The following is a 24,366-nucleotide window of genomic DNA, read 5'->3' on the forward strand; positions in this document are numbered from 1 at the left end:
CTTGGACCCAGATATATGCAAATACGTCTTGACCCTGCTCCAATGGGAATAGTTCAGCCCAAACTGCCAAGCCAGGTCACCCCTGAACCAAAACACAAGCAACCCAGGACCGGTTTTGTCATTATTATGAGCTCATCCGCCATGTATAGCTTGGTACCAGTGACACAGTGCACACGGGACCCATGTCTGGGCATAACAGTCCCACTTAGGACAAAACACTGAAGTATACAAAAAGTGATGGATGGAATGCTCAAATTAATTAAAGCCACTGCTAATTACTCGGAGCACATCCCAGTCAATTACAATGGACTACGATGTGACCAAAGGATTACCTGTGGCTGAGATTAATTCAAGCATTCTATCCATCCATTTTTTGTTCAAGTTTTTGCATACTTTTTTTCCCTCTGCAGCATACACAAAATTAATACCCACACTGGAGCCTATTTGACTCTGCTAAGTGAATCTTATTGTTCCTGGTTTGATTTGTTTCTGTTGCAGGCAGTTGACCCAGCCAACATATGGGATAGCGTTTTTATAACGAATAGTGGGGAAATGCTGAGTGGTAGACATTTTATGGATTCCTACAGATTCTGGAAGATTCCGACACAGAAATTCAAGGAAAATAAGTGAAGTTAGGGAAAGTTTGAGGTTTGCTTGGCAGTAAAGGTAAGAAAATATTGTGGGATCAATGCAAAACAAATCACCCTGGACTCACCAAGGGGTAACATTTTCAGAAACGGCTGGGTTTGTTATGTTTTCCGTGATGGCTGCCAAGCTGAGCCCAAAAACCACAGATGTCCCCGTTGCCAAATCAAGTCATTTATTTGACTGGAAATATTAGTGTTTCCACATTGGGTGTTGAGGACTTTTCTGTTGCAGGTGCTGGGCCCACCGACACAAGTAGGGTGTCATTTTTATTGGGAGATGTGTGGGAAATCTGGGTGGTAGGACATTTGTGGACCCTCACTGATTCTAGAATTTTACTGACAGAAATGTGAGGAACATGTATGTTTTTGTGTAAGTGTGAGGTGTGCAAGGGCTTCTGGGTAAATAAACCACATGAGATCCACACATATCACACCACCCTGGACTCCACTGTGTATCTAAATGTCTGAAAAATCTGTTTTGGTAGGTTTTTGTCAGTGCTGGCTGAGCTATGGCTAAAATCAAGCCTCCTAAATTGAAAAAAAAGGATCAGTTTTGAGTGAAAAAATTGGATCTGTTCATGTTGCATTGTGGGCTATTTCCTGTCACCGGCGTTAGATCCACAAATACAAGTGTGTTATCCTTTTTATTGGAAGATTTGTGAGAATGCTGGGTCGTAGGTAATTTGTGGATCTCCACAGATTCCAGGGCTTTCCCTCACAGCAATGTGAGGAAAAGATGTGTTTATAGACAAAATTTGAGGTTTGCAAGAATTTATTTTTTTGACAAAACCACACAACTCAGACCCCCCTTAAAACCGCTGGCTGTCCAGTTCTAAGAAATATCTGGGCATGGTAGGTTTCCGTGGGTGGTGGCTGAGCTAGCGCCCACATTTTTTAGCTTCCCACATTGTAAACAATGCATTCATTTTGCTGGGTAAAATGTGATGTCACCAGTTTGTGTTTTGGCGTAATTTGTGTCACATGTTCTAGGCGTAGTCACACATGTGGTGGTACCATTTTTATTGTGAGATATCTGCTCACACAGAATAGTAGAATATTTATTTTTACCTATTGGGTTCCTCCACATTTGTGGCTACCAAATGTAAATCAGTGTGCAAGATAGAATGGGTTTTGCAAAATTCTTTCTGAATCACATGAAAGTATGGGTAACCAAAAATTTAGAGGAGTACAAATAACCACTGTTCTTAGAACTCAGTAAAGTGTGTACATTTCCGAAATGCAGAGGTTTCCCTCATGCTCATATTTCTTTCCTTAAATTTTACCAGAAAGGAAAAGCATTATAAGTTGCAGCTCAGGTGTTGACACTTGGTTTCAGGTGTTATTGGAGAACCTTGAACCCCTATTAACCCCCTATAAGAAGTATCCCTCAAATATAACAGTATATAGCTTTTGGAAATCAGCCATTGTGACAAAAAATTACATAGGAGACTTTTGTCATAAATGGCTGGGTGTTTCAATTCATTTTCATTATTTTTGTGTAAAATGTTTCTTTCGCTGGGAATATCTTCAGGGATCTACTCACATTACTCCTTTACTAAATTAAACATTTTGGCTACTCTTCAGAAATGTATACTTATTCTACCCCCCCAGTTGTCAATGTTCCCGCACATCACTCCAGTTTTCGAGGTGTTGGATAGATATCCAGACAGAGATCCAAATTCCTCTAACAGACTTTCAACCCTTGGTATTGTCAACGCAGGGTTATCAGTATAAAGCAGCAGATCTTCCACGTATAAAGCGACCTTGCTGCTATATTGATAAGATTTAAAAGGTGTGATCAGATCATCTGCCCTAATTGCTTGTGCCAAGGGTTCTATGTAGATGTTAAATAATAGGGGTGAAAGTGGGCAGCCCTGTCTCGTTCCTCTTAGAATATTACAGCTAGATGTCAAAATCCCATTTAATAGTATTTTAGCAGAGGCCCCTGATAACAATTTACCAGAGTCTGGATGAAGATGGGCCCAAAGCCAATTGACCTTAACACTTCCCACAAATATATCAAGCAGACTCTATTGAATGCCTTGGCCGCATCTAGTGCCACTACGGCCAAGGGTTCGGATCGAGCTGTGGCCAGATCTATATTGCCAATTAATTGTTGTGTTTGTTCTTGAATATATCTTTTAGGAATAAATCCTTTCTGGTCAGTCCAATGCCTATACCTTGGTCGGATCATCATATGATTTCCTTTTCAATGACCCCTCTGGTTAGAAGTCAGCCGGTGGAAACGGTTAACAAATTTAGTCATAACTGGTCTAAACTTCCCACAGAGTCCCGTGTGCAATCTCTTAGTAATACCAGACCCGTGCTTGAGGATGACCCAGAAATCGCCAACGATAAGTTTAATAACTGGCTTGACTTCTCCTTAGACTTATTGGTCCCCCAAAAACTGGATGACTAACAAGAAAGGCTCCAAAAGAATAGCTTGTTACAACCCCAAGCTTAGAGAGTTGAAGCAAAAATGCAAATGCTTGGAGAGAAGTTAGAGGAAAGATTTCTTCACGTCGAGAAAACTAAATACAGAGAGGCTACTAGAGCATACCAGGCAGAACTTAGAAGTGCTCAATCCCTGTACTATGAAAAAAGGATTATTTCAGCCTCCAACTCTCCGCGCAAACTTTTTCAGATTCTGAAATCCTTTCTTAACCCCCCCTCCCTTTACAGCTATGGCCTCTGATGATATTTTAGGGCGCTGCAATAATCTGGGAAAATATATATTTTTTTTAATTGAAGATATTTATATGGCTTTTTCCTCTACCCAAGCATTTTTAAATACCTCCCCTTTGAAGGATCAACCACAATCACATGATCTCTTCCTAAAGGCAATTCCTCCCATGGATATTAAATCCCTAAAAAACTATCCTAATCAATTGAAATCTGGCTCCCCTAGAGACGTGGCCCCTCCCACTATCCTGAATCAGGTCTCTGGTATGGTCTCCCCAACTATATGGGACCTCATTAATAACTCACTCTCCTCTGGGCTCGTTCCCTCTCTTTGGAAACGGAACGGGCCATGGTCAAATCCCTTATCGAACAACATAGTCTGGATCTAGAAGTATTCGCGAATTACCAGCTGATTTCACCTTTGCCAGGGATTTCAAAAATTGCCGAAAAATATGTGAACTCCATTTTCTCCGCTTTCTTTGAGAAGAATGAATATTTTCATCCCTCACAAACTGGCTTTAGACCTCAACAGGGCACGGAGACCGCCCTGTTGGTAGTGGTTGTAGAAGCCAGAAAAATGTTGGATGTCGGCGGCTTCGCAGCAATTGTCCTGCTTGACCTTAGCGCGACATTCGACACGCCAATCACCAATTACTTATCTCAAGACTCAGAGAGGTAGGAGTGACTGGAACAGCTCTAAAGTGGCTAGAATCCTTTCTGGATGGCAGATCGTTCCAAGTATTTGAGGATAACTTTATTACTTTATTCACTGAGCCCCACACTTTTTAATGTTTATATGAGCCCCCTGGCTGAGGTTGTCAAGCCTTTTGGCATTCAGATTGTCACCTATGCTGACGACACCCAGCTGATTGTTTCCCTCAACCAATCTGATAATGCGGAAGCTAATTTGGCTGACTGTTTGAAAAGGGTCTCTGCATGGATGGAAGGCTCATTTTTAAAACCTAATGGGGCTAAAACGGAGCTGATGTTCTTGGGCAAAACCTCCACCCTGAATACCAGCTCATTGTGGCCTAGGTGTTTAGGCATCATGCCTCCTCCCAAAGATCAGATCGAAAGCCTTGGGGTTTGGCTGGATCATAATTTACATTTTAAGGAGCAAGCACGGAAGGTGGCAGGTACCTGTTATGGGATCCTGAAGATGATTAGGGAAATTCTTCCCCTGCTACCTTTCAATGCTAGGAGATTGTTGGTTGAGCTTTGATTCTTTCCTGACTTGATTACGCCAATGTGCTTTATCTAGGGTCTCCATGCTCAACGATAAAAAAACTTCAGACTGTACAAATCTGTGCAGCATGCCTCCTAATGCAGGTCCCTAATCGGGAATCTGCAAGACCCTCCATTGCCTCTCTCAATTGGCTTCCGGTCACGGGAAGAGTTCAGTTTAAAACTCTGTGTATTGTCCATAAGACTCTATCGTCCAAGGGCCCACCCTTTCTCCGATCTACTATTTCTTCCTATTGCCCCAGTAGGCCCCTGCGCTCTGGGAATAAACATTTGGCAGTTGTTCCAAGTGGCGAACACCTGTTTTTATACAACGCGGTGAAATGTTGGAACCAGCTACCTAATCATATCCGTCTTGAGGACAACTATGTATCTTTTCGCAAACTTCTGAAAACCTTTCTGTTTACTTGATGCCTAACTGTAGTACTGGGATGACTCTGCTCCTAGCACTGGGAGGCCTTCTGGTAGCCATGCGCTCTATAAATGCAAATTCATTCATTCATTAATCAGCTGTGGGGTGATTTTGACCAACCTCCCTGCTAGGATGCTCATAAAGATCTTATAATCGGCATTCAGCAGGGAGATCGGTCTATAGGAGTCCGACCTTAGAGGATCCTTTGCAGGTTTCAAAATAAGCACTATAGTTGCCTCTTTCCATGACTTAGGTATCTTGCTCTCTGACTAATAGACTGAATTGAATAAAACACCCATATTCGGGACCAGCTCTTCCAGCAGACGTTTATACACCTTGCTAGGAAGCGCATCTGTGCCAGCAGCTTTGTTATTTTTACATTTCCCCATTTGCTCTCTAATCTCACCCTCAGGTATTGGGGCATCTAGGCTTTCACGGCTTTCACGGCTTTCAGCAGTTAAGGTCAATAGGGATTTCTCCCTCAACCGGGTCTTAAGGATCTCCGTATTTGGTGTAATTTCCTCCTTATACAGCTCAGAGAATAATGAAAGCAGCCGAGCATGCCTTGCATGTCCACCAGTCTGCTCGAAGTTTCCCCATTTTCATTTATAATTAGTTTGTTTATGTAATATTTTACACAATCTACTCTGGCTTTCCAAGCCAAAAGTTCTCCTGCCTTCTCTCCATATTCAAAATTCTGTATAGATTTTGTCAGCCACTGTGCCTTACATTTCTGATCTAGCCTTACTCTAAATTCCTGGAGGGCATTATCAAGGTCCCTCTGGACTTGTAATATTCTCTTAGGTGCCCCCTTATTAAGCCGGATCCTTTCTGCCTCTAATTGGGAGATTTTATCCTCCAACAGTCGTAGCTCTTGTGATTCTTCCCTATTCTTGGTACAGATGCGACTATGTAGAAGAAAGCCCCTCAAATAAACATTGAAAGCATCCCATACATAATCCATAGACGTTGATCCAATTATTATCAGAGAAATAATTTTGGGATGCACGTTTGAGATCTCTTGCTATAGAGTTTAAATACTTGGAAATCATAATCATCAAGGATATCGAGAAAATCCCACAGATCAACCTAAATAGGACTTTAAAAGAAGTTGACCGACTACTAGCCAGGTGGAAAAACCTCCCTTTAACAATCTACGGCAGGGTCAACCTAGTTAAAATGGTTATTCTCCCTAAACTAACGTACCATTTAAAGCCATGCCCCTTAATTTCCCAAAACTTGACATCAGTAAAATTCAGAGTAAGATCACGAGTTTCATCTGGGCTTATAAAGGTGCCAGACTGGCTTGGCAAAAGCTTAGGTGTAGGCTTATCAAAGGGGGGTTGGCCCTTCCGAATATTAAGTGGTATTGTATCGCCTTTCAATTAAAAAATATTCGGATGTTGCTTACAAAACCAGGCGAGTCATCTTGGGGCAGACTTCTGGCTGAAATGACAAGGCAGGATGGTGGAGATGGTTTCCTGTATAAATTCAGGACACCTAGGTACTTTTAAAAAGTGTGATTAAAAGTACTGAAGGCTGCCCTTAGTCTGTGGTATAAGGTCAGAAGTAGATGGGGGATAGGGTATTACTCCGAGTTTGCACCAATCTGAGAATCCCCAGGGACCCCAGAATGTCTTAAGGACAGTCTTGCAACACCAATCAAAAGAGCGGATGTCACTTTATGGTCAGATCAGGTATCGTCAAAGGGGGTCCACCCATGGGAGGTTTTAAAAGCCAGGTTTGGAAGTGGCTTCACCAGAGTTAAATATATGCAATTAGTCTCTTGGTTTGCAGTGAAGCAGAGGGAAATACATGGGATCTGGGAGGTGGAGCAATCCCTCCAAGATGTAAACTTTAAGAGCAAGGAAATCTCAAAATGGTATAAGAAGTCTATAGAGGCAGAGGAGAAGTAATACCCCCCACAACATCTAGTATGGAATCAGGTTCCCTTAGAATGTGATATCGAAGAATTATATGAACCTTCTCTGAAGCTTTTATACAATAATGTTAAGCTGGCAAACCTCAAGAAGAATCATTTCTTTGTTATTAATCGTTTATACTATACCCCTGCTAAGATAGCAAAGTTTGCTCCACTCTCCACCCCTAAATGCCCAAGATGTGACCTTATTAAAGCCAATGACCTCCATATTTTTTATGAGTGTCCCAGACTCTTTGCCTTTTGGAGAGGAGTTGAGGAAGCCCTTTGTTGTATTTTTGGAGAGAAAAGAATTCTGGTTCTTTTTGGGGATGTTGGTACGTTAAGTAAGAAGATGAGGCATACACATAGAGGCTTACTGTTATATCTTGTTTTAATAGCACGGAGGGAAATTTGTATGAATTGGTGAGATCCTTTGCCCCCCAATTTTGAAGACTGGGTTAAAGCTGCTTCCATAATGGCCCGACTGTACCAGGGAGGAGGAAATGAGAACTGTCCGAATATCTGGCAGGCCTTTACAGTGTGGGGTAGAGGTCTGGGGCTTGGATAGCTCCTCTTGGTCCTATGATTACACCAAGTCACCAACAATGGGGCAGGTCTGGTCCGGGGTACAGACCAAAGCGAGTGCAGCAGCCACGGGGTGCACAGGTTGGAAGGGCAGCTCTTAAAGAATTTCAGACGAATACTTGGTGAGAGGAGGAAAAAAAAAATATATAGATTTCTGGGATCAGGGACGGGTTTCAGATCTGTTTCCACCACAAACTGGAAGTAGATTGAAACCACAAAAATTAGGAAAAATGTACCACCTCTTTGAAAAATGAAAAAACAGTGGTAAAAAAAAAGAAATCGATGCAATTCTCCTTGTTCCTTAAATCTGAGAAGATGGTTATTCTTGGACAGGTAACTTTTCTTGGGTACCTTTCGAATCCCCAGAAAGTTTGAAAAAAGGGCACAGATTTGGCATGGATACCTTTTGTGGAAAACAAAGTTATGAAGATTTAAGCTTGAGCTAACCCAAACATCCATAAAAGGGCTCAGCATCAGTTATTAAATGATTTTTTTTAAACAAATTTTATTGATTTTCAATAAAACAGTGAAAACAGCCCGCAGAGCATTGCGGAAGGAATGACGTTCATCTCAAGATCCAACACAGTTGCAAAACAATCCTTCAGGTTTGATTTCCAGTCGACCTGTTGGGAAAATGTGGCAATGCACACCTTAAGCCAAAGCCCGCCAGCTACTCAGGATACTGTAGTGCTTATTAGTGCACTCTATGTGTCCTAAACCCCACTGGAAAATCCAGTGGAAATAACAACCAATTACCCCCTCCCCCCCAACTCCCTCTAAACACCATCCAAACCCCCTCCCTCCCCACCCCCAGGCATGTCGCTAATACTTCAAATCATCTGTACTCATACCTCGGTCAATTCAATCATGTATTAGGGGCGCTGCATCCCATGTTTCCAGTTAATGGTGCCAGTGGATGGTATGATTACCATGTCGGCCCAGAGAAGCACGCAATGCACCAAGACAACCCCTGAATTATTCCCTGCTACCAGGTCCACCTCTTCCGGGTCATCAACAGTGTCGTCAGTTGGATGTTTCAACAGTTCCACCAATGCCACCCACGCCAGTGCCATCTCCAGCGTTCTCTCATTACAAGTGCGGTTGGCCATCTGCAGTCGGAAGGTCCCCTCGCAGTCCGCCCACTTTACCATCTCCCTTGTCCAGCATGCCACACTTGGGCCGTTTTTCATTTTCCAATGACTAGTGAGTTCCCTTTTAGCCAACACCAACCCAATATCTATGAACTTACTAGTAACTTTATTCCTAGCATTGTGGGGGAACCAGTGCAGGAAACAACAACCTGGTGACACTGCTCTGTCCCTCTCCGTCACAGCCGCCAACCCAGTGGTCACCCCCCTCCAGAACTCTCCCAAATGTGGACAATCCTAGAACATGTGGATAAACCCCGCTCCCTCTAGATTGCATCTCGGGCACGCAGTCCTAGCCCTGAAGCATTCATTAATCTTGCCCGGGTGCACTTCTGGGGCTGAAGGGACTTCGGACTCCGGCGGGAGCGGGAGAGTTTGCGACTGTTGATGCAAAGTTTTGGTGCCTGCCAAGCAGGGGAGTCACTCCTTGACTCCAAGGGAGATTCTTTAGTCTTTCAAAGGTAGTGGAACGTCAAAGGTCCAGGATTCTTCTTCAGAGCATCGTCCAGGGATATCTAGTTTGCAATGGCAAGGGTTCCCTAACTTATACTAGAAGAAAGGGAGGGACTAGCTCTATGACCCCACCTATGGGAGGGTCAGGGGAGTGGGAGGTTACACCCACTTCCCTTTGTCCAGTTTTGCGCCAGAGCAGGGGCAGGTAGCCCCTGAACCGGTTTGAGCTGGTATATGCACAGAGGAGCCTACTGCTCCCCCAGTGCAGGACCTAAAAGCACTCTAGGAGTGCACTCACCCAACCCCAATACACTAAATCCTGTCTGGAAGGTGGTGACACCTCCCTGTGACAGGATGCCTATTGTTGGGCCTCCTCCACTGCGAGGTTCGGTCAGCAGCAGGAGGGCAGCCCAGTGTCTGTGCTGGTGGTATCCATTTTGTGATGCCAGGGCTCTTTCAGGAATCTACCATGTTTCCACAGTGGGTACATGTCTATCCCTCTAGAAGGGTGGGATCCTACTCCCACACCAGGTACTGGTGTAGGGGTATGATTCCAAAGCGTTTGACACCAAACACAACATGTTTTGATGCAGTCATCCCAGAGTTAGCATTTATCGCAAGGTTATAATGCACTTAAGAGTATATGGTTTAACCGCATCCACAAACAGCCTCAGAGAATAGACTCTGAGAGCTGCAGAGGGGCCCTGCTCAGGCAGAGGCACCCCTTCACATGGAAACCAAGCACCCTGCCCTCAGGATTGATAGGGCCTGTCTTAGGTGTGACTGATAGGGTTATATGTGTGTGTATGGTGAGATATAGGGACCCTATATCTCAGTGAGGAGTGCTAACACTACCTCACCCAGGCTGCAGTAGCAGGCCTGTGGTGTTAGATTTAGTCTGCTTCCCAGGGGTGGCATAATACATGCTTCAGCCCCTGGTAGGCCTGTGAAGTACCTATGCCCTTGGTACCTAAGGTACGATATACTAGGGGCTCATAAGGTACTACAATATCCAATCACTAGTGCATCTAATATGCACTCCAAGTTGTTTAGAGAGAACAGAGAGGCTGGGTCCCTGATTAGCAGGGATCCAGCCAGACTATAGCCAGAAACCAGTGTTATCATCAGTAAAAAAGTGGGGGCAACATAAGTGCAGATCCTACTCTCCTACAGATCCACTCTCTGCCTCCCTGTACCCCAGAGGAAACCCGTGAGCATCATGATGAGTTGAGCAAAAATCTTGGGTGGAATCCAGATTGGGAGTGTCTTGAAGAAATAGAGAAGCCTGGGTGATGTAACCATTTTCACCATCGCCACCCTGCCTGCCACAGATAATGGGAGGGTCCCCTAGAAATCAAAGTTGCCCTTTGTGCTACGCACTGCGCGCCCTATGTTACCCTCTAGCTGATCGATAGGGTCATGGTATATCTGAGTGCCCATGTATGGTAAGGATCTAGTTTCTAAAGGCACTCCGTCAGCTGCCGTAGATCTGTCTCTACCCGATCTTGTAGGGAAAAGACACGACTTGACCCAGTCCACCCTAAGCCCCGCAACTCTCCCCAGGTCACCCAGCAGCTCGTTGGCTCCCCGTAGGGCCTTCCCCGAGTTGGCCAGAAACAGTAGGAGGTCACATGCATATAGCGCAATATGCTGTAACTGTCCCTCTACCACCAGCCCCTGATAGTAACGGCCTAACCTGGCGTGCACGGCCATAGGTTCCATCGCCAGCGCGAACAATAAAGGTGACAGCGGACAACCCTGTCTCTTACCTCTGTCCACTATGCAGGCCTCCGAAATCAGCCCCCTATCCAGACTCTGGCTGTGGAATTTTTGCAGAGGAGCGCCGTCCACTCTACGAAACGGTTCCCCAGTCCAAATGCTCTCATGACCCTAAACAGATACAGCCATTCTAGGCTGTCAAAAGCCTTCTCAATGTCAACTGTAAAAATGCATGTTTCCTCCTTGCAATAGGTATCTTCCCCCAGTATACGCAGCAGCCTACGGACATTCATTGCCGTGTTTCTGGATGGGATGAAGCCTGCCTGGTCTACATGGATAGGAGTTGGCATGTGGGCTAATAGCAGACTTGCCAATATACAGCTTAGTATTTTATTAAATTTAGCATGGCTAGGGGCCTATTTGCACTTTGGTCCTCAGGCAGTTTACCAGGTTTAAACAATGGGACAATTATCGCTTCCCTTGTTGAAGCAGAAATTCAACCCTCCTGTTTCGCCTTGTTATACAATGTCACTAGCCTTAGAGCCAATACATCTATGTATGCAGAGTAAAACTGCACTGGGAGCCCATCCGTCCCTGGGGTCTTATTCCTAGCCATATGTTTCATGGCGCTACGAAGTTCAGCAATCTCCACCTACCCGCCCAGTTCCTCTGCCGCTTCAGCATCAACCGTAGGAAGCTCCACACCAACCAAGAAACCTGTCTCATCCTCCTTCCCTGGGTCAATTCTACTCTGGTAGAGGGAAGCATAATACTCCAGAAGCTGAGCATTGATATCTTGTTGACTGTAAAATACCTCGTCCTCTTGTCCCCTCAGCTCCAAGATCGTCCTCCCCCTGCACGTGGGATTAGCCAGCCAGGCCCACAGTGCCCCAGATTTGTCACATTCCGTATGGGCTCGGGTGATGCGCGCCTTATAAGCGAAGCAGCACAACTTCTCTCCCTGCGTAGTGAAGACTTCTCGAGCTGCGAGAAGATCAGCCTGCCTATCTATGCACTCCGGTCTCTCTTTCTCCAGTTCCCCGAGCCTGTGCTCCGCAGTTTGCACCTCCCGTAGCAGCACCCTCCGCATGCCAACCACTTCTCCAATGCAGCGACCACTAACAACAGTTTTAAAGGCATCCCATTCAATAAGTGGACTCGTTGCTGTCCCGGCATTGTCTAAAAAATAATCATCGATAACGGAACCTATTGTATCCCGAAACACTGGGTCTTCCAATGCTTCCGGGTGCAGATACCAACTAGGTATGGTAGGTCGAAGCCGTAGCCAGTTTAAGGACAAAAACAACAGGTTATATCATCAGAAATCATTATAGCCAAATATTCACTGAGTGTGACCCCACCATGCACATCTGGAGAACATAGAATCGAGTCCAACTGAACATGCAGTTCGTGCAATGCAGAGTAGTAGGAATAATCCCTTTCGTCCGAGTGATGGGCCCTCCAGGTATCTGTCAACCCCCAGTGTTGCTGCCAGTCACGTCTGATTGCTGCAAGCCTATGTATGGGAGTATCTGGGAGTGGCGGGTGAGATCAGTCCAGGTCAACATCAGTAATACTGTTAAAGTCCCCCCCCCAACAGTACCAACCCTGTCAGCATGGTCGCCAGCGTCCTCGAGAGATGTGCAAAGAATGTAGACTGTTCCACGTTGGGGCCATATAGACTCCCTATCACTATATCCCTGCCGTCTAACCGCCCCAATACACTACATACCTGCCTTCAGGATCTACCAGATACCTGGTACTCGGAAAAGGAACTCCTGCCCGCACCCAGATCAATGTGCCTCTGGCATAGGCAGAACACGTAGTGCAAAATACGCGCCCCCTCCATTTTTTCTGCAATGCGATCCCTTCCATCTGCTTTCAATGAGTTTACTGTAACAGGGAATCTGCACTACTCTCTGCACTACGTACGTGTGTATTTTATAACAACGCAACATCGTGTGCATCCCCCTGACATTCCAGGAGATACACTTAATGCCTACAGGAGATCCCATTGCTCGAATTGTGTCAGTCCTCCTTCGAACCTCCCCATAGCGACATGCATGGCCCCAAATAAAACCCCTTCAACAACCAAACCCCCCCAACTCCCCCTACCCAGAACAGGTTCCAACCAACAAGTCCCCACCCAAACCAGTGTGGTGAACTACAAGTCATGAAAAAGTGGAGAAACGTAGGCTGGCACTGTGGGATCCAGAACCCCCCAGCTACCTCCCCACCCGGTAATGTAGAAGGTGGCCCCATCAGTTGCTCTGTTGCCAGTAAGCTGTTGCCACTGCATGGCAGCCTTTCCAACAGTCAGCTTCCATTGTCACAATGACCATTCCTCTTGCAGCTCGGAGTGCGACTGTCAGACAATGCCATCTGTTGTTTGGGGTGTGATATCTGGCAATTCCATCTCCGAGTCTCTGTTTGTGCTACTGGGACGGGAGCTTTCAGATCTGTTCAAACCATGCTCGCTGTTCGTCGAGTTCGGACTAGCCTCCCCCTTGCTAATCTCTGCAACGGCCTGCACGGCCCTGTGCCTCTCAAGTTGGTGACCTGTGGGTGTAGGAGCCCTTGGAGATCGTGGGGGAGTGCCCGATGCCTGTCGGGCACCACTTGGCTACACGTGTCTGCCGCATCTCCAGCCAGTGCCAGGCTTCTTGTGGGCCAGTGAAGAAGTGAGTTTCTGTGGTTTCAATCACCCGGAGCCGTGCCGGGAATAACATGTCATAGGGAATTTGCAAATGGCGCTGCTTTCGCTTGAAAGTCAGGAAGGATGCACGCTGCCTCTACACCTCCCTGGTGAAGTTTGGAAAGATCATCACCCTGGCATTCCCAATCCGCAAGTTCTGTTTCTCCTGGGCTTGCCGCAAGATGTCATCCCTATCGTGGCAATGGAGCAGACGCACCACCATGGCCGAGGAGGGGCCCTAAGGTTGGGTGGTCTAGTCAGGACCCTGTGGGATTGCTCGAGTGCCTGGAAGGAGGAGAGCCCCTCCGGGGCCACTTCCATTTTAATCCAGTTTTTGAAAAACTGCACTGCAGCGTCCCCTTCCTCTCGCTCCGGGACCCCCACAATGCGCAGATTGTTCCGGCGGGAGCACCCTTCACTCTACTCCTCTCTCACTTCCAGCACCCTGACCTTGGCCTCCACTAGCTTCAGCCAACGCTGTAGTGCTGTGACCGCCTCTGGGACCTCCTTCATGGCTTTCTCATTAAGCTTCACTCAATCCTTAAGCTTACGATGGTCGTCCTTCAGCAGATTGAGGTCTGCCCCTATAGAATCCATCTTTGCCTCCAGTGCTTCTCTCGAAGAAGTGATGGCCTGCATAATGTCCACCAAAGTGGGGCACTCCGGGACTGCATCCTTCTGCCTCTCTGCCACCTCATCCTCATAATCCATGTGCGGCCTGTGTCTTACACTTGCAACGCAGCAAACCCTTTCTTTCTAGACACCCTCCTCATTGTTAGCAGCTATAGAGGTTCTCAGGGGTCTTTCGGGTGGTATCTGCAAGGGTCTCCAAGTGTAGGCACCAAGCTTGGCAGTAGGGTGGGCAAGTCCACACCATCAGACCACAGGCCCTGTGTTTGACGCTCCCAGCCGTGTCCGCAAGCCATCAGGTTTCCTTGTCCAAGGGCCTCTTCCGTGTATACAAGCTGGTGGCGTGAGACACCAGCGCGGGGAATCACCCCTTCACGGGTATCGCCAGCCGGCGCTGTCAGCCTCAGCAGAACTCCCAAACAATGCAGCACCGACCCGCTGTACCAAAGCCCTCCTAACAGTGCTCTACCTGCTCCCAAGCAGACCAAGTGGGCTCTCACCTTCCCGGTATCAGCCGTTCATCTCCTCGCTATAGTCTTGGTCAGGGGCGTTCACGGCACAGGCCCAGCGCAGCGCCGCCCACTGCTACTTCGCCTCCGCAGCACGGTGGTCATGGTGGTCCCCCCTGTCCTTTTCAAGCCGCCAAGTAAAGTTGGGCCAGTCTACGTCTGTCACCGTCTTGCCGTGGGTTCACAATCCACCCCTCACTGCCAGATCTGCCAGGGCTCTGCTTTGCTGGTAACTGCCACCATTTTGTGGAAGCATTTCACCTCACCGGCCAGGGGTGCGTGATGGAGCAGGGTTTTTACTTTAAAGCCGAATACCTGTTTCATTTTCGCATGTTATAATTAAAAGTACTAATGATTAATTATTAATTAGTAAAAAGTTTATCGAAATCTTGTCTAACCAACCTTATTAACAAGAGAATTACACGTGGGAATGCTATTGCATGGCTAAAATAATAAGTGAACTAAGTTGGTGAGCAAACTGACAGAAATCGATGTTGCTTATGTGATGTTATTGTGTTTGCGCTTAAATTAATATGCATTAATGGCTTTTGATGTTGCAAATGGCTAGATAAATACATACACATAAGGGAATTAGCAGGGGTATAACACTGTTTAATCATTTCCGTGCAGTAATTCTGTTTTATGTTTATTTTCACTTAAGTTGACTAATGTGGCCTACCAGAAAATGGCTACCACCCGCAGCCTGCATTTGAGTTGATGGAAACTTTGCAAGGAATCTTCGCGCTGCCTGTGACCTTGTCCACTCGACAAAACTGAAAAGCCATGATCATGACGACAAATCCAGGATGGTTGCCAAGAGCTCCTGAACATGAAGATTGTTACAAAAAGTGAAAACTGAACTTATGAACTGTTGATCCCACCATTGGGATACAAATTATCTTATAAAACATCCGTAGATGTATCGAATTAGTCATGGACATTCAATTTTCCTATTCATTATTTGGGACAATCTAAGTGTGAGAAAATCTCGCACAGTAGCGTAAATGTACCAAGATGACATTATTACCGCCATTCATCCGTTCTGAACAATAAATTGTAACTTTACAGAATGTAAATTTTTGTATAAATATTAGTAGGCTAGAGAGGTCTAGCGCCACTTCTTCCCGAGCTGATGATCCAAGGTCCCTATGCTGACGGAGAGGACGGTGACTCTACATGACGGCAGGAAACTCTAATTCTTCTACAGAGGACCGGTTCTGACTTAGGATCTGACATTTAGACAGAATAGGTAAATATGAGAGAAATGAATTTGCATTTAATTGGCTTTTCTTACAATTTTAGATAAACAAATAATTCTGTTTGAATTTCTGAGTCGGGTGATTATTTCTGGTCATGTTTATTGAATTTATTTGTGTATTCTTTGAAATGTTCTCGCTAGATTTATAAGCAACTAAGTAGATGCCATTGACCTCAAAGTACAGGCAGATTGGATAGGTATTAAAAGGTGTGTTTCCCCTTATACATGGCACGGATAAGAGTGGTAGGATGAATGTTGGTGTAATGGGCCCCACCAGCGTGTGATGTGTGTGTGCGTGTGTGACTGTGAGACCGCTCCGTCCGTGGAAGTAGAGGGGATTCGGAAGCTCTGATCTGCACCATGCGCACACTGCTCTCCGCAGACAGTGGGGTTCCGCTCCTCCCCAATGTCGGTTGCACAATTGTTAAGCGGTGCCAAATGCTGAGCGGTACTCACTGCGAGCTTGGAATCACCCTGTCGGCGCGCGGTAGAAGTTGCTGCATCAGCGCCCAGCCACCTTCTTGAGTCTTCAGCACCCGGAGCTCTTGGGGATATAATCAGCGTTTTCACTGTTTATAAAGCACCTCCGCCACTCTGCGGCCGCTCACCGCCGGCACCAGTGTATCAGCCACAGGTTTCACTGCAAGGGGCAGCTCTATGACATCAGGATCATTATGGGCGAGGGGAAGCCACGGACGGAGCTCCGGAGTCCGCTTCCCCTCACATCAGCACCTAGCCACACCCCCTCCATCAGTTATTAAATGACGACATAGAAGAAATCATTTGGTAGTAGCATGAGTGAGGTCATGTTGGCAGGAACATGGCTGATTTCAGGTGATTATAGATTACCTTCATTTTATATATGATTATTATTTAATTTGTAGAGGATATTTCAGATTTATTTTAAATATTTTAATATCTAATGAGCAACAGAAAATATAACTTCCCCTGAAAGTGTTTTCAGTGACTATATACATGTATAAGTATTTTAAATGCAGCAGGTATAAACATTCATCAAGTAACAACAGTATAATGTAGTGATGTTGTTAGTTTGTGAGGCAGTTTGTGAAAAAATATGCAAGGTCATCTCAAAGTAAAATGTAGCATATTGGTGGAGTATGACTTTTCCTGCAAAAAGTTGATAGAATTTAGCACTTACAGCAGTATGTTTCATCAGAAGCATCTTCACAGTCTGGTTTGTAATCGCAGATCAGGTGTGATTCAATGCACTTCTTGTTCAAGCACACATAATCAGAATCTCCTGGGCACATACCTGGCATTTCTCCAACTGAAACAAAAAGGACAATTCTATCAATATTGCCATGTTATCAAAGCAGGCTCTTTTACTTTGTTTAACAATTGCCTGTTTAGTCGTTCAGCACTTCAAACATCAGTTTTCGTTGTCAGTATGCTAACTTCTATCAGGGTCTTTCCAGAATTAGTTTCATCATTGAAAGATGCTCAATGTTATCCATTTTCATTAAAAAGTATTTGTAGCGATAAAACAATTAACTAAAATTGTCTTAGAAATAAGTTCAAACATTGCTTGTAGTAAATGGAGAGAGATGCAAATCGGTAAGATAGAAAGAGTCCATGCCAGTTCCTCTGAAGACGTAACCTCTGCTGTGTGAACACCACATTCAATGCACCGACAAGTTTTTTGTTTTTGCAAAACCAAACTACCAAAGTAGGAGTTTGCATTTGAAAGCAAAACAATAAATGCTGCTGGCATGTTGGGACTTTCTCCCAGAGTGTGGGGGCTATTTGTTTTCCTGTTAAGGCATTATCTGGTGTCCACAAAAAGGAAAACAAAGTATGTTGGCATGTTTGTTCTAAATACCGCAGATGGTCTAGATACAGCCCAATCTCAGTTGGGCTGCGGGTCAAAGGATTTCTGCCAGCCACGCGATTCTGCTGACTCTAAAGCAGATTCGAGGGCAGATTTTCCTCAATAAATACAGGCATGTGAAACCTGCTGAAATGTATCTAGGGACAAAGCATGTAAAAAAAGGTAGAACATGTGGAATTTGCTTTGTTAAATACCTATTCCTCATGTTATGTCTCATTTGCAAGTTAAAAAGTCAAGATGGGAGCTATTTACATCACATGGTAAATACCTAACCTATTCTGACAAACTTAAAATGAGTGCCTAAATAGAACAGCTGAGCCGGGAGGGTAGTAGACATGGTAGTCCACCCTGCCTGCCAAACTCTAAATAAGACCCAAAATTGTACAAGAGAATCAGGTATACAACAAAAGCATCAAAGTCTGTACTTTTTTATTGTGAAAATAATATTTCCACTGTATGTTCTTTGTATTTGAAAGTTTCCCCAATTTTACCAAACAGGAGAAAGCAATATCCAACTTGGACCTAACATCTGAGCATTCACAAATGGATGCAAGGAAGCCAAATGAACTGCCTTGAAATTGTCCTGCAAACGCAAAACACTTATAAAAGCAGTAATTGGCTTCTAGAATATGTAATAAATATTTCAATTATGCAGAGTCTTGGTTACTGATTCATAGCAATCCCAGCTATACGTTTTTCCAATAAGATTGTGTGTGTTTGGTGTTATTTCTAGTTGGCAGAGGTATACACCCTCCCAAACAGGAGCAACAATCCTAGTCAGAGTAAGTTACAAACAGACCCATATTTAGCCTGTGCTTACTGGTAGCAGGTTAAAGAATAAACTGAAATGTAGTGCTTAAAAGCATAATGTGGCAACTGGAGTCACCTGGTCTTGCTAGACAGAGTACAATCCAAAATTTCTGGCCCAATGTGTTTGAGCGTGGGTTGGATATAGGGACTAGCCTTGACCCGCTACAAAGTACCTTAGTTGCGTCTTCAACGGAGCCAAGATGCGAGAAGCAAAGAGGCAGTGCATAGTCAGCTAACCACAGGATGAAGGCGATGCATCAGCTCTGTGCCTCGCAAAGTCAAAGGTTGGTCAGAAATGGAGGCGATACATCACGCAGTTGGTAAAGCAATACAATGTACTTGCTACTCGTTGACGATGGAAATGTGCCTGTTCCGAGTGGTGCAACAGCATAGATGTGTGGATTTGTGCTGGAGCAGCCTTTTATAGGTACTTGCAGGGGCCCAGGACTGGGATGGCACCACTTGGCAGGGCAATACTCACACACGGCAGAGTTCAGGTGCTGTAGCAGGTGAGCTGGAAGTCTTTGATTTCCTGAGACTTCAGAACAGGAGGCAAGCCAGCAAGCCTGTGGAGTCACTTTGGTTCTGGATTCAAGTGAAGTGGGTGCAGTCCTTCTCACACAGACAAGGAGGGCAGCAGGAAGCAGGTCAACAGCATAAAAGGAGGTCTTCTGAGTTGTTAGGGCCAACCCAGTTGTGCCTTTGAAGTGAGGGAGACTTCAAAGAGAGGCTTTGAAGTGCACAGAGGCATGCCCTTTTGCCTTGACTCTTCACTCACTACAGGGGTTTAAGCAGTCCTTTGAGTAGGGACAGGACACAGCCTATTCAGGTGTAAGTGTGGGAAGGCTGTGCCCAGTTCCTCCCTCAGGTCCTGCCAGGATGGCCCATCTGGATGTTGATGTCCCATCAGTCACACCTTATCTCCCTTTGTGTGTGGCTGTTGAGATGAAATGCACAAGCCCCAGCTGTCACCCATCCCAGATGTGTTTTGTAGACAAGCTACAAGCACACAAGCATAAGAACAGAAAAATGGCATTGTTCTGTAAGTGGTATTTTTAAAATTGTAATGATAAAGTCCACATTACCAGGAACTATGTTTTATCATTACAATTCCAGTGGTTCTATCTCCCTCCAATTGGGAATTACAGCTTATTAAATATAACAAGGAATCCGTACTGTTATCCTATGGGAGTAGTAGTCCTCACAGTAGGGAAAAACGAATTTGGGAGTTCTTTACTACCAGGACATTTAAAACTTAAATGTACATGTCCTGCTATTTAATTACACAGCACCAGGACCTATGAGCTACCTATGGCCTACCTTAAGGGTGACCTATATGCAATAAAAGAGGAGTTTAAGGATTGGCAAGGGGTCTTAAACGTTAAGTTGACATGTCAGTGTAAACTGAGCAAACAGGCTCTGCAGTGGCAGGCCTGAGACATATTTTAAAGGGTTACTTAAGTGAGTGGCATAATCAGTGTTGGACTCCCACTAGTAGTATTTAATTTACAGACCCTGTGCACATGTAGTGCACTTTACTAGGGACTTGTAGGTAAATTAAATATGCCATTTGTGGATAAGTCAATCACACCATGTTTAGGGAGAGAGAACATGCACTTTAGCACTAGTAAGCTTTGGTAAAGTGCCAAGAGTCCTAAAACTAACAAAACAAGATCAGCAAAATTGGAGGCAAGAAGGCAAAACATTTGAGGGAAGACCAGCCTAAGGCTTGAGGGTCTAACATTTAGTTACAGCACTGTCTTTATGAGATCCACTAAATATAGCTACTTTTGTGTGAGAAATTAATCTGTCAGTACAGAGTCCGCTCTAGATATCGTTTATACAGTCTATCCTGAAACTTAGCTGGAAATGTTGGTGGAAAGAAAGAAGGCAACTTCAAACACTTGAAAAAAAATGATAATATTCCAAAACCTTTGTCAGAAAACCAAGGGCAACATTTTTTAATTACTTGAGGAAATTCCTCTATGGATCATGCTCATCTGTGAGCGCACTCACAGCGTGTACCCATATCCTCAGAAAATGTCAGTCTTACATTAAAACCAAAACTTTTATCAAAAGTATAAATGTTCAATACAGTCCAATAAAAATCCATATCGAAATAATGTTTTTTTCTTTTACAGTTTCTAAATCAACATTAAGGGCCATATATCGAAAATTCCCATTTTACTTTTCCTAAATAGTGAGTCCCAAGACATCTCTATTTAGGAAATGCAAAATGGAATGTACAGAAATAGAGAATTCCTAATACCGATTCCTGCAGTGTAGGAATCAGTATTTAGGAGATGCTAATCCATTTGTGTCTATGGGTCAAAAGGCTCATAGGTACGTATGGTTTCGCAAATGCAAAACCAAGTGTGTCTGTGGGCCTAAGGCGAACACTTGATGCAGCACAAAAAAGAAGTTATAAACATGTACAGCGCAGAAATGACCTAGGGGCATGTGCACGGTACATGGCACTTTAAAAAATGCATTTTGGGTGCATTTTTTTAAATTGCACATGGCTACCATCGATTTGAAGTCGATGATAAAATCATTTCCTTAATGCCTATTTCATATTTAGGAAATGCTTTGTACATATACTTGGGAAATCGCAAAAAGGAAATCCCTGTTTGCGATTTCATATTTAGGGAATTGCAAAATGTGATTTCTACCCAGTAGAAATCGCATTTTGCGATTACTTAGCTGCCTTGGTACATATGGAAAGGCAATTTAGCATTTCTTAAGAGACCAAAATTGCGGTTCGATCCGTTAAGAAGCACTGAATCATTTAGTACATATGGCCTTAAACAATAATTGTTTGGTATTAGCCGAATAGTGCTTTGTGGCTCCTGAAACCTCTTTTGGGTTGTAAAGGATTACTGCGCAATGTACCATATTTCGCCATTGGAGTAAATATTTATGAGTAACAAACACAACTTTAATCGATATCCTTTCTTGTCTAACTAATGAACACTAACTGTAGTCTTTAGTTAGGTCAACACATACTTGCAATCTCAGATATATTTTATCATCTTCATACGTTTTTTATTCTATTATAAACAATCAGACACTTCATAAAAAATGTGGTAATACTATATTAGCCTCAGTTGTCAAATGTCAGTATGGTAATTTCTCACTAAAAAACTTCTACATTAATATATGTTTCAATCTCAGATTGTAGTATCAAATCTGACAATCTAGTGGACAAAAAAGGATCAAAGCCTTGTTGTGAGTTTCGACACAACACACACACTTTGTAGTTTGTCCACAGACATTATGAGGTGTCACCAAAACCTCTTGACACACTTTTGAAAGCTGTGCCCGAGAAGTGAGGCAGTCATCACAGAAAATAAATTAAGTGTTACGTGTAACTGTACAACCAACCAAATGCTACAGTAAAGAAGAACTTACTTGTCCAAGTATATAGAAAAAGTAATGATAGAAGTAACTCATTTTTTAGTGAGTTTTATAAGGTGTAAACATGACTGAAAGGTATCAGAGGGTTGTAAAAAGAAAAGGCCGCTGCCATTACATACATAACTGAATACATGAAATAACATCACTATAAGAGTATTATCACAAAACTGCAGCTCTCCATTGACCCCCATGCATTATGGCTATAAAGATCACTTTAACCTTCCACACAGTATAAGATGTGTAATATTAAAATTTAGGAGGTTGGTCAAGGATTTTAAAGGTTCTAATCGAACAGTCTGAGACTACAGAAGTAAATTGGTTTCAGAGAGCTGTGCAAACAACCATAACTCTCTCAAGGTACCGTTCATAACCTCATGCAGGATGTCACAGAGAATACCCAAATGACATGATATGACATCGATATTCCAATTGCCTTATATTTATATAGTAATCCATACCTTGTAGTAGGTGCATATGTGCTTTATGTCACTATTGACAGAATCAATTATAATTATAATATAAATAGAGCTTCAAACGACTGCTCTTTCAAAAATCTGTTCAATACCCGTGTAACTAATACCAGCTCTATAATATATAGATCTTCTAACCTCTAGATGTTAGAAGGCCAAATGCACAGCTCAAATTTCTGTTGGGCAAGGGCTGGGAGAGCAGGCATAATAAGCCTTCAGATCATTGCCATTTTATACCATTCAAATAACTTTTTTTTTAAATTCATAACTTGAACGTTTACTCCCCTTATCCAAAAATAAAAGAGCAAAATGAATTGGAATTCGTGTATTTTTCTTTTTGGTTTACTTTTGGCCCTGGAGTTGTAATTAACAAACATCGTATCATTCTGTAGACTTTTTTTTTTAAGATACTGTGGTCAAGAGAGCTTTTAATGATGTGCCCTTGTCTGTCTCCTATGCAGGTACAGTGTGCTACATACCTCCATATGGTATCAGAAATTGTATTTAAGGACAATCTTTCAGAAATAAATTGCAGATAAAAAATTGAACCAAACGATCAGCTACTGCTGTTAAATCATAATAATGCAAACTCTCAAAGCTCATCCATTCCTAGTGATTATAGAACTTTCATTTAAGGCTCTCAGACTTGATTATGAATGACAACCAAGGGCCTTTCATGTGCTTTATGTTTTTTCATTTTTACTACGGTCCTTAAACAGATTTAGCAACCAAACTGTGTATGTACCTCTATTTCTTTTTCTCTTGGTTTTTAATTATGTTCAATCAGAATAGTATTAAAGATGGAGGAAACACATTATTCCTGCTATTCTTATTTAAATCTATCCAGTTGTTTTTTCTGTGTGTTAAAAAATGTGAATACAGAATTTCAAATTTGTAATTGCAGATTTAATTTTACAAATATCGAGATCCCACCGCTCGGTCTTCAAAAGATGTTTTTTTTGCTGGCCATTGTATGAATCGCCTGGTAGCCTTTGATGTAATTGGCTATTTCCATCCAAGTTTCCTGCAAACATAAGATGTCTCCTGTCTTGAGGGATTCCATAGCTTCTTTATTGGCCAAGATCGACTTAAGCTCTGCCACATTCCAATTTATTAGCCTGAACTTAGTGCTTATTGTCGCCTCTTTGGTGCCTTTGTGTTTGTTTGTTTGAGCCCTCCCTGGTAGGCCGCGCTGTTGTAGTCCGTGCGGAGTTGGTATTTTTCTTATACTTGGAATTTCCCCAACCCTTGGTATGCAATGCCGTGGTGAGTAGTGAGTTCATATATGACATCATCTTCATTCACCCTTAGTGTGAATGGAGAATAATAGAGAGAGCAATTTCACTCATTAGAAATAAAAATCATCAAAAGCATTAATTATTAGTTGAGGGTATTAATGCCTTTTTGAATAAACTTATTACTTCACAATGAATACATGCAGGACTGAGATTGTCATAAAGCAGACTGAAAAAGAAAACAATATTTCAGTGATGTCCTAACATATGTGATCCCACCAGTAAGGTCAACAATGTTGAATATGTGATTTTATGGTGGATTAGGTCATAAAAAGCACACTAAAGGGGGGCTGTGGTTGTGTATGTAACCATAACTAAATAATTTAAGAGTAAAATACAATATAATATAATATAATGTGCCTTTAAATTATTTTAGAGGAATGCATGTCTATGTATTGACTGACAAACGTTGACAAGGATAATCTGTGTTTACCATGGCTGAAATATATTAACATATGATTATAAAAACCTATTGAACTCTCTTCAAAATTACAGTTAATATGCAGGTACAGTTAAAAATGTTCTTATGGCATTGAAATTTACCAGTTAATATATACTTAAGCAAAACAACTCTCGTCTTCCATCTGCTGGTCATCATGTGCTCATAAGGCATAGTCATCATAA

The 24,366-nt window shown here is 43.4% G+C and overlaps 1 protein-coding gene across 4 annotated transcripts in view; it reads right to left on the reverse strand.

The window, feature by feature from the left end:
- The window catches only part of MALRD1 (MAM and LDL receptor class A domain containing 1), a 2,533,556-nt gene that overhangs the window by 903,020 nt on the left and 1,606,170 nt on the right, over positions 1–24,366 (reverse strand). For all 4 annotated transcript variants that reach the window (XM_085630825.1, XM_085630827.1, XM_085630826.1 and 1 more), the window contains exon 25: positions 17,061–17,189. In XM_085630825.1, the coding sequence (XP_085486951.1) occupies positions 17,061–17,189 (129 nt within the window). The remainder of the gene's footprint in view (positions 1–17,060; positions 17,190–24,366) is intronic.

Source organism: Triturus cristatus, chromosome 10, assembly GCF_964204655.1.
Source record: "Triturus cristatus chromosome 10, aTriCri1.1, whole genome shotgun sequence".
NCBI classification, from domain to species: Eukaryota; Metazoa; Chordata; class Amphibia; order Caudata; family Salamandridae; genus Triturus; species Triturus cristatus.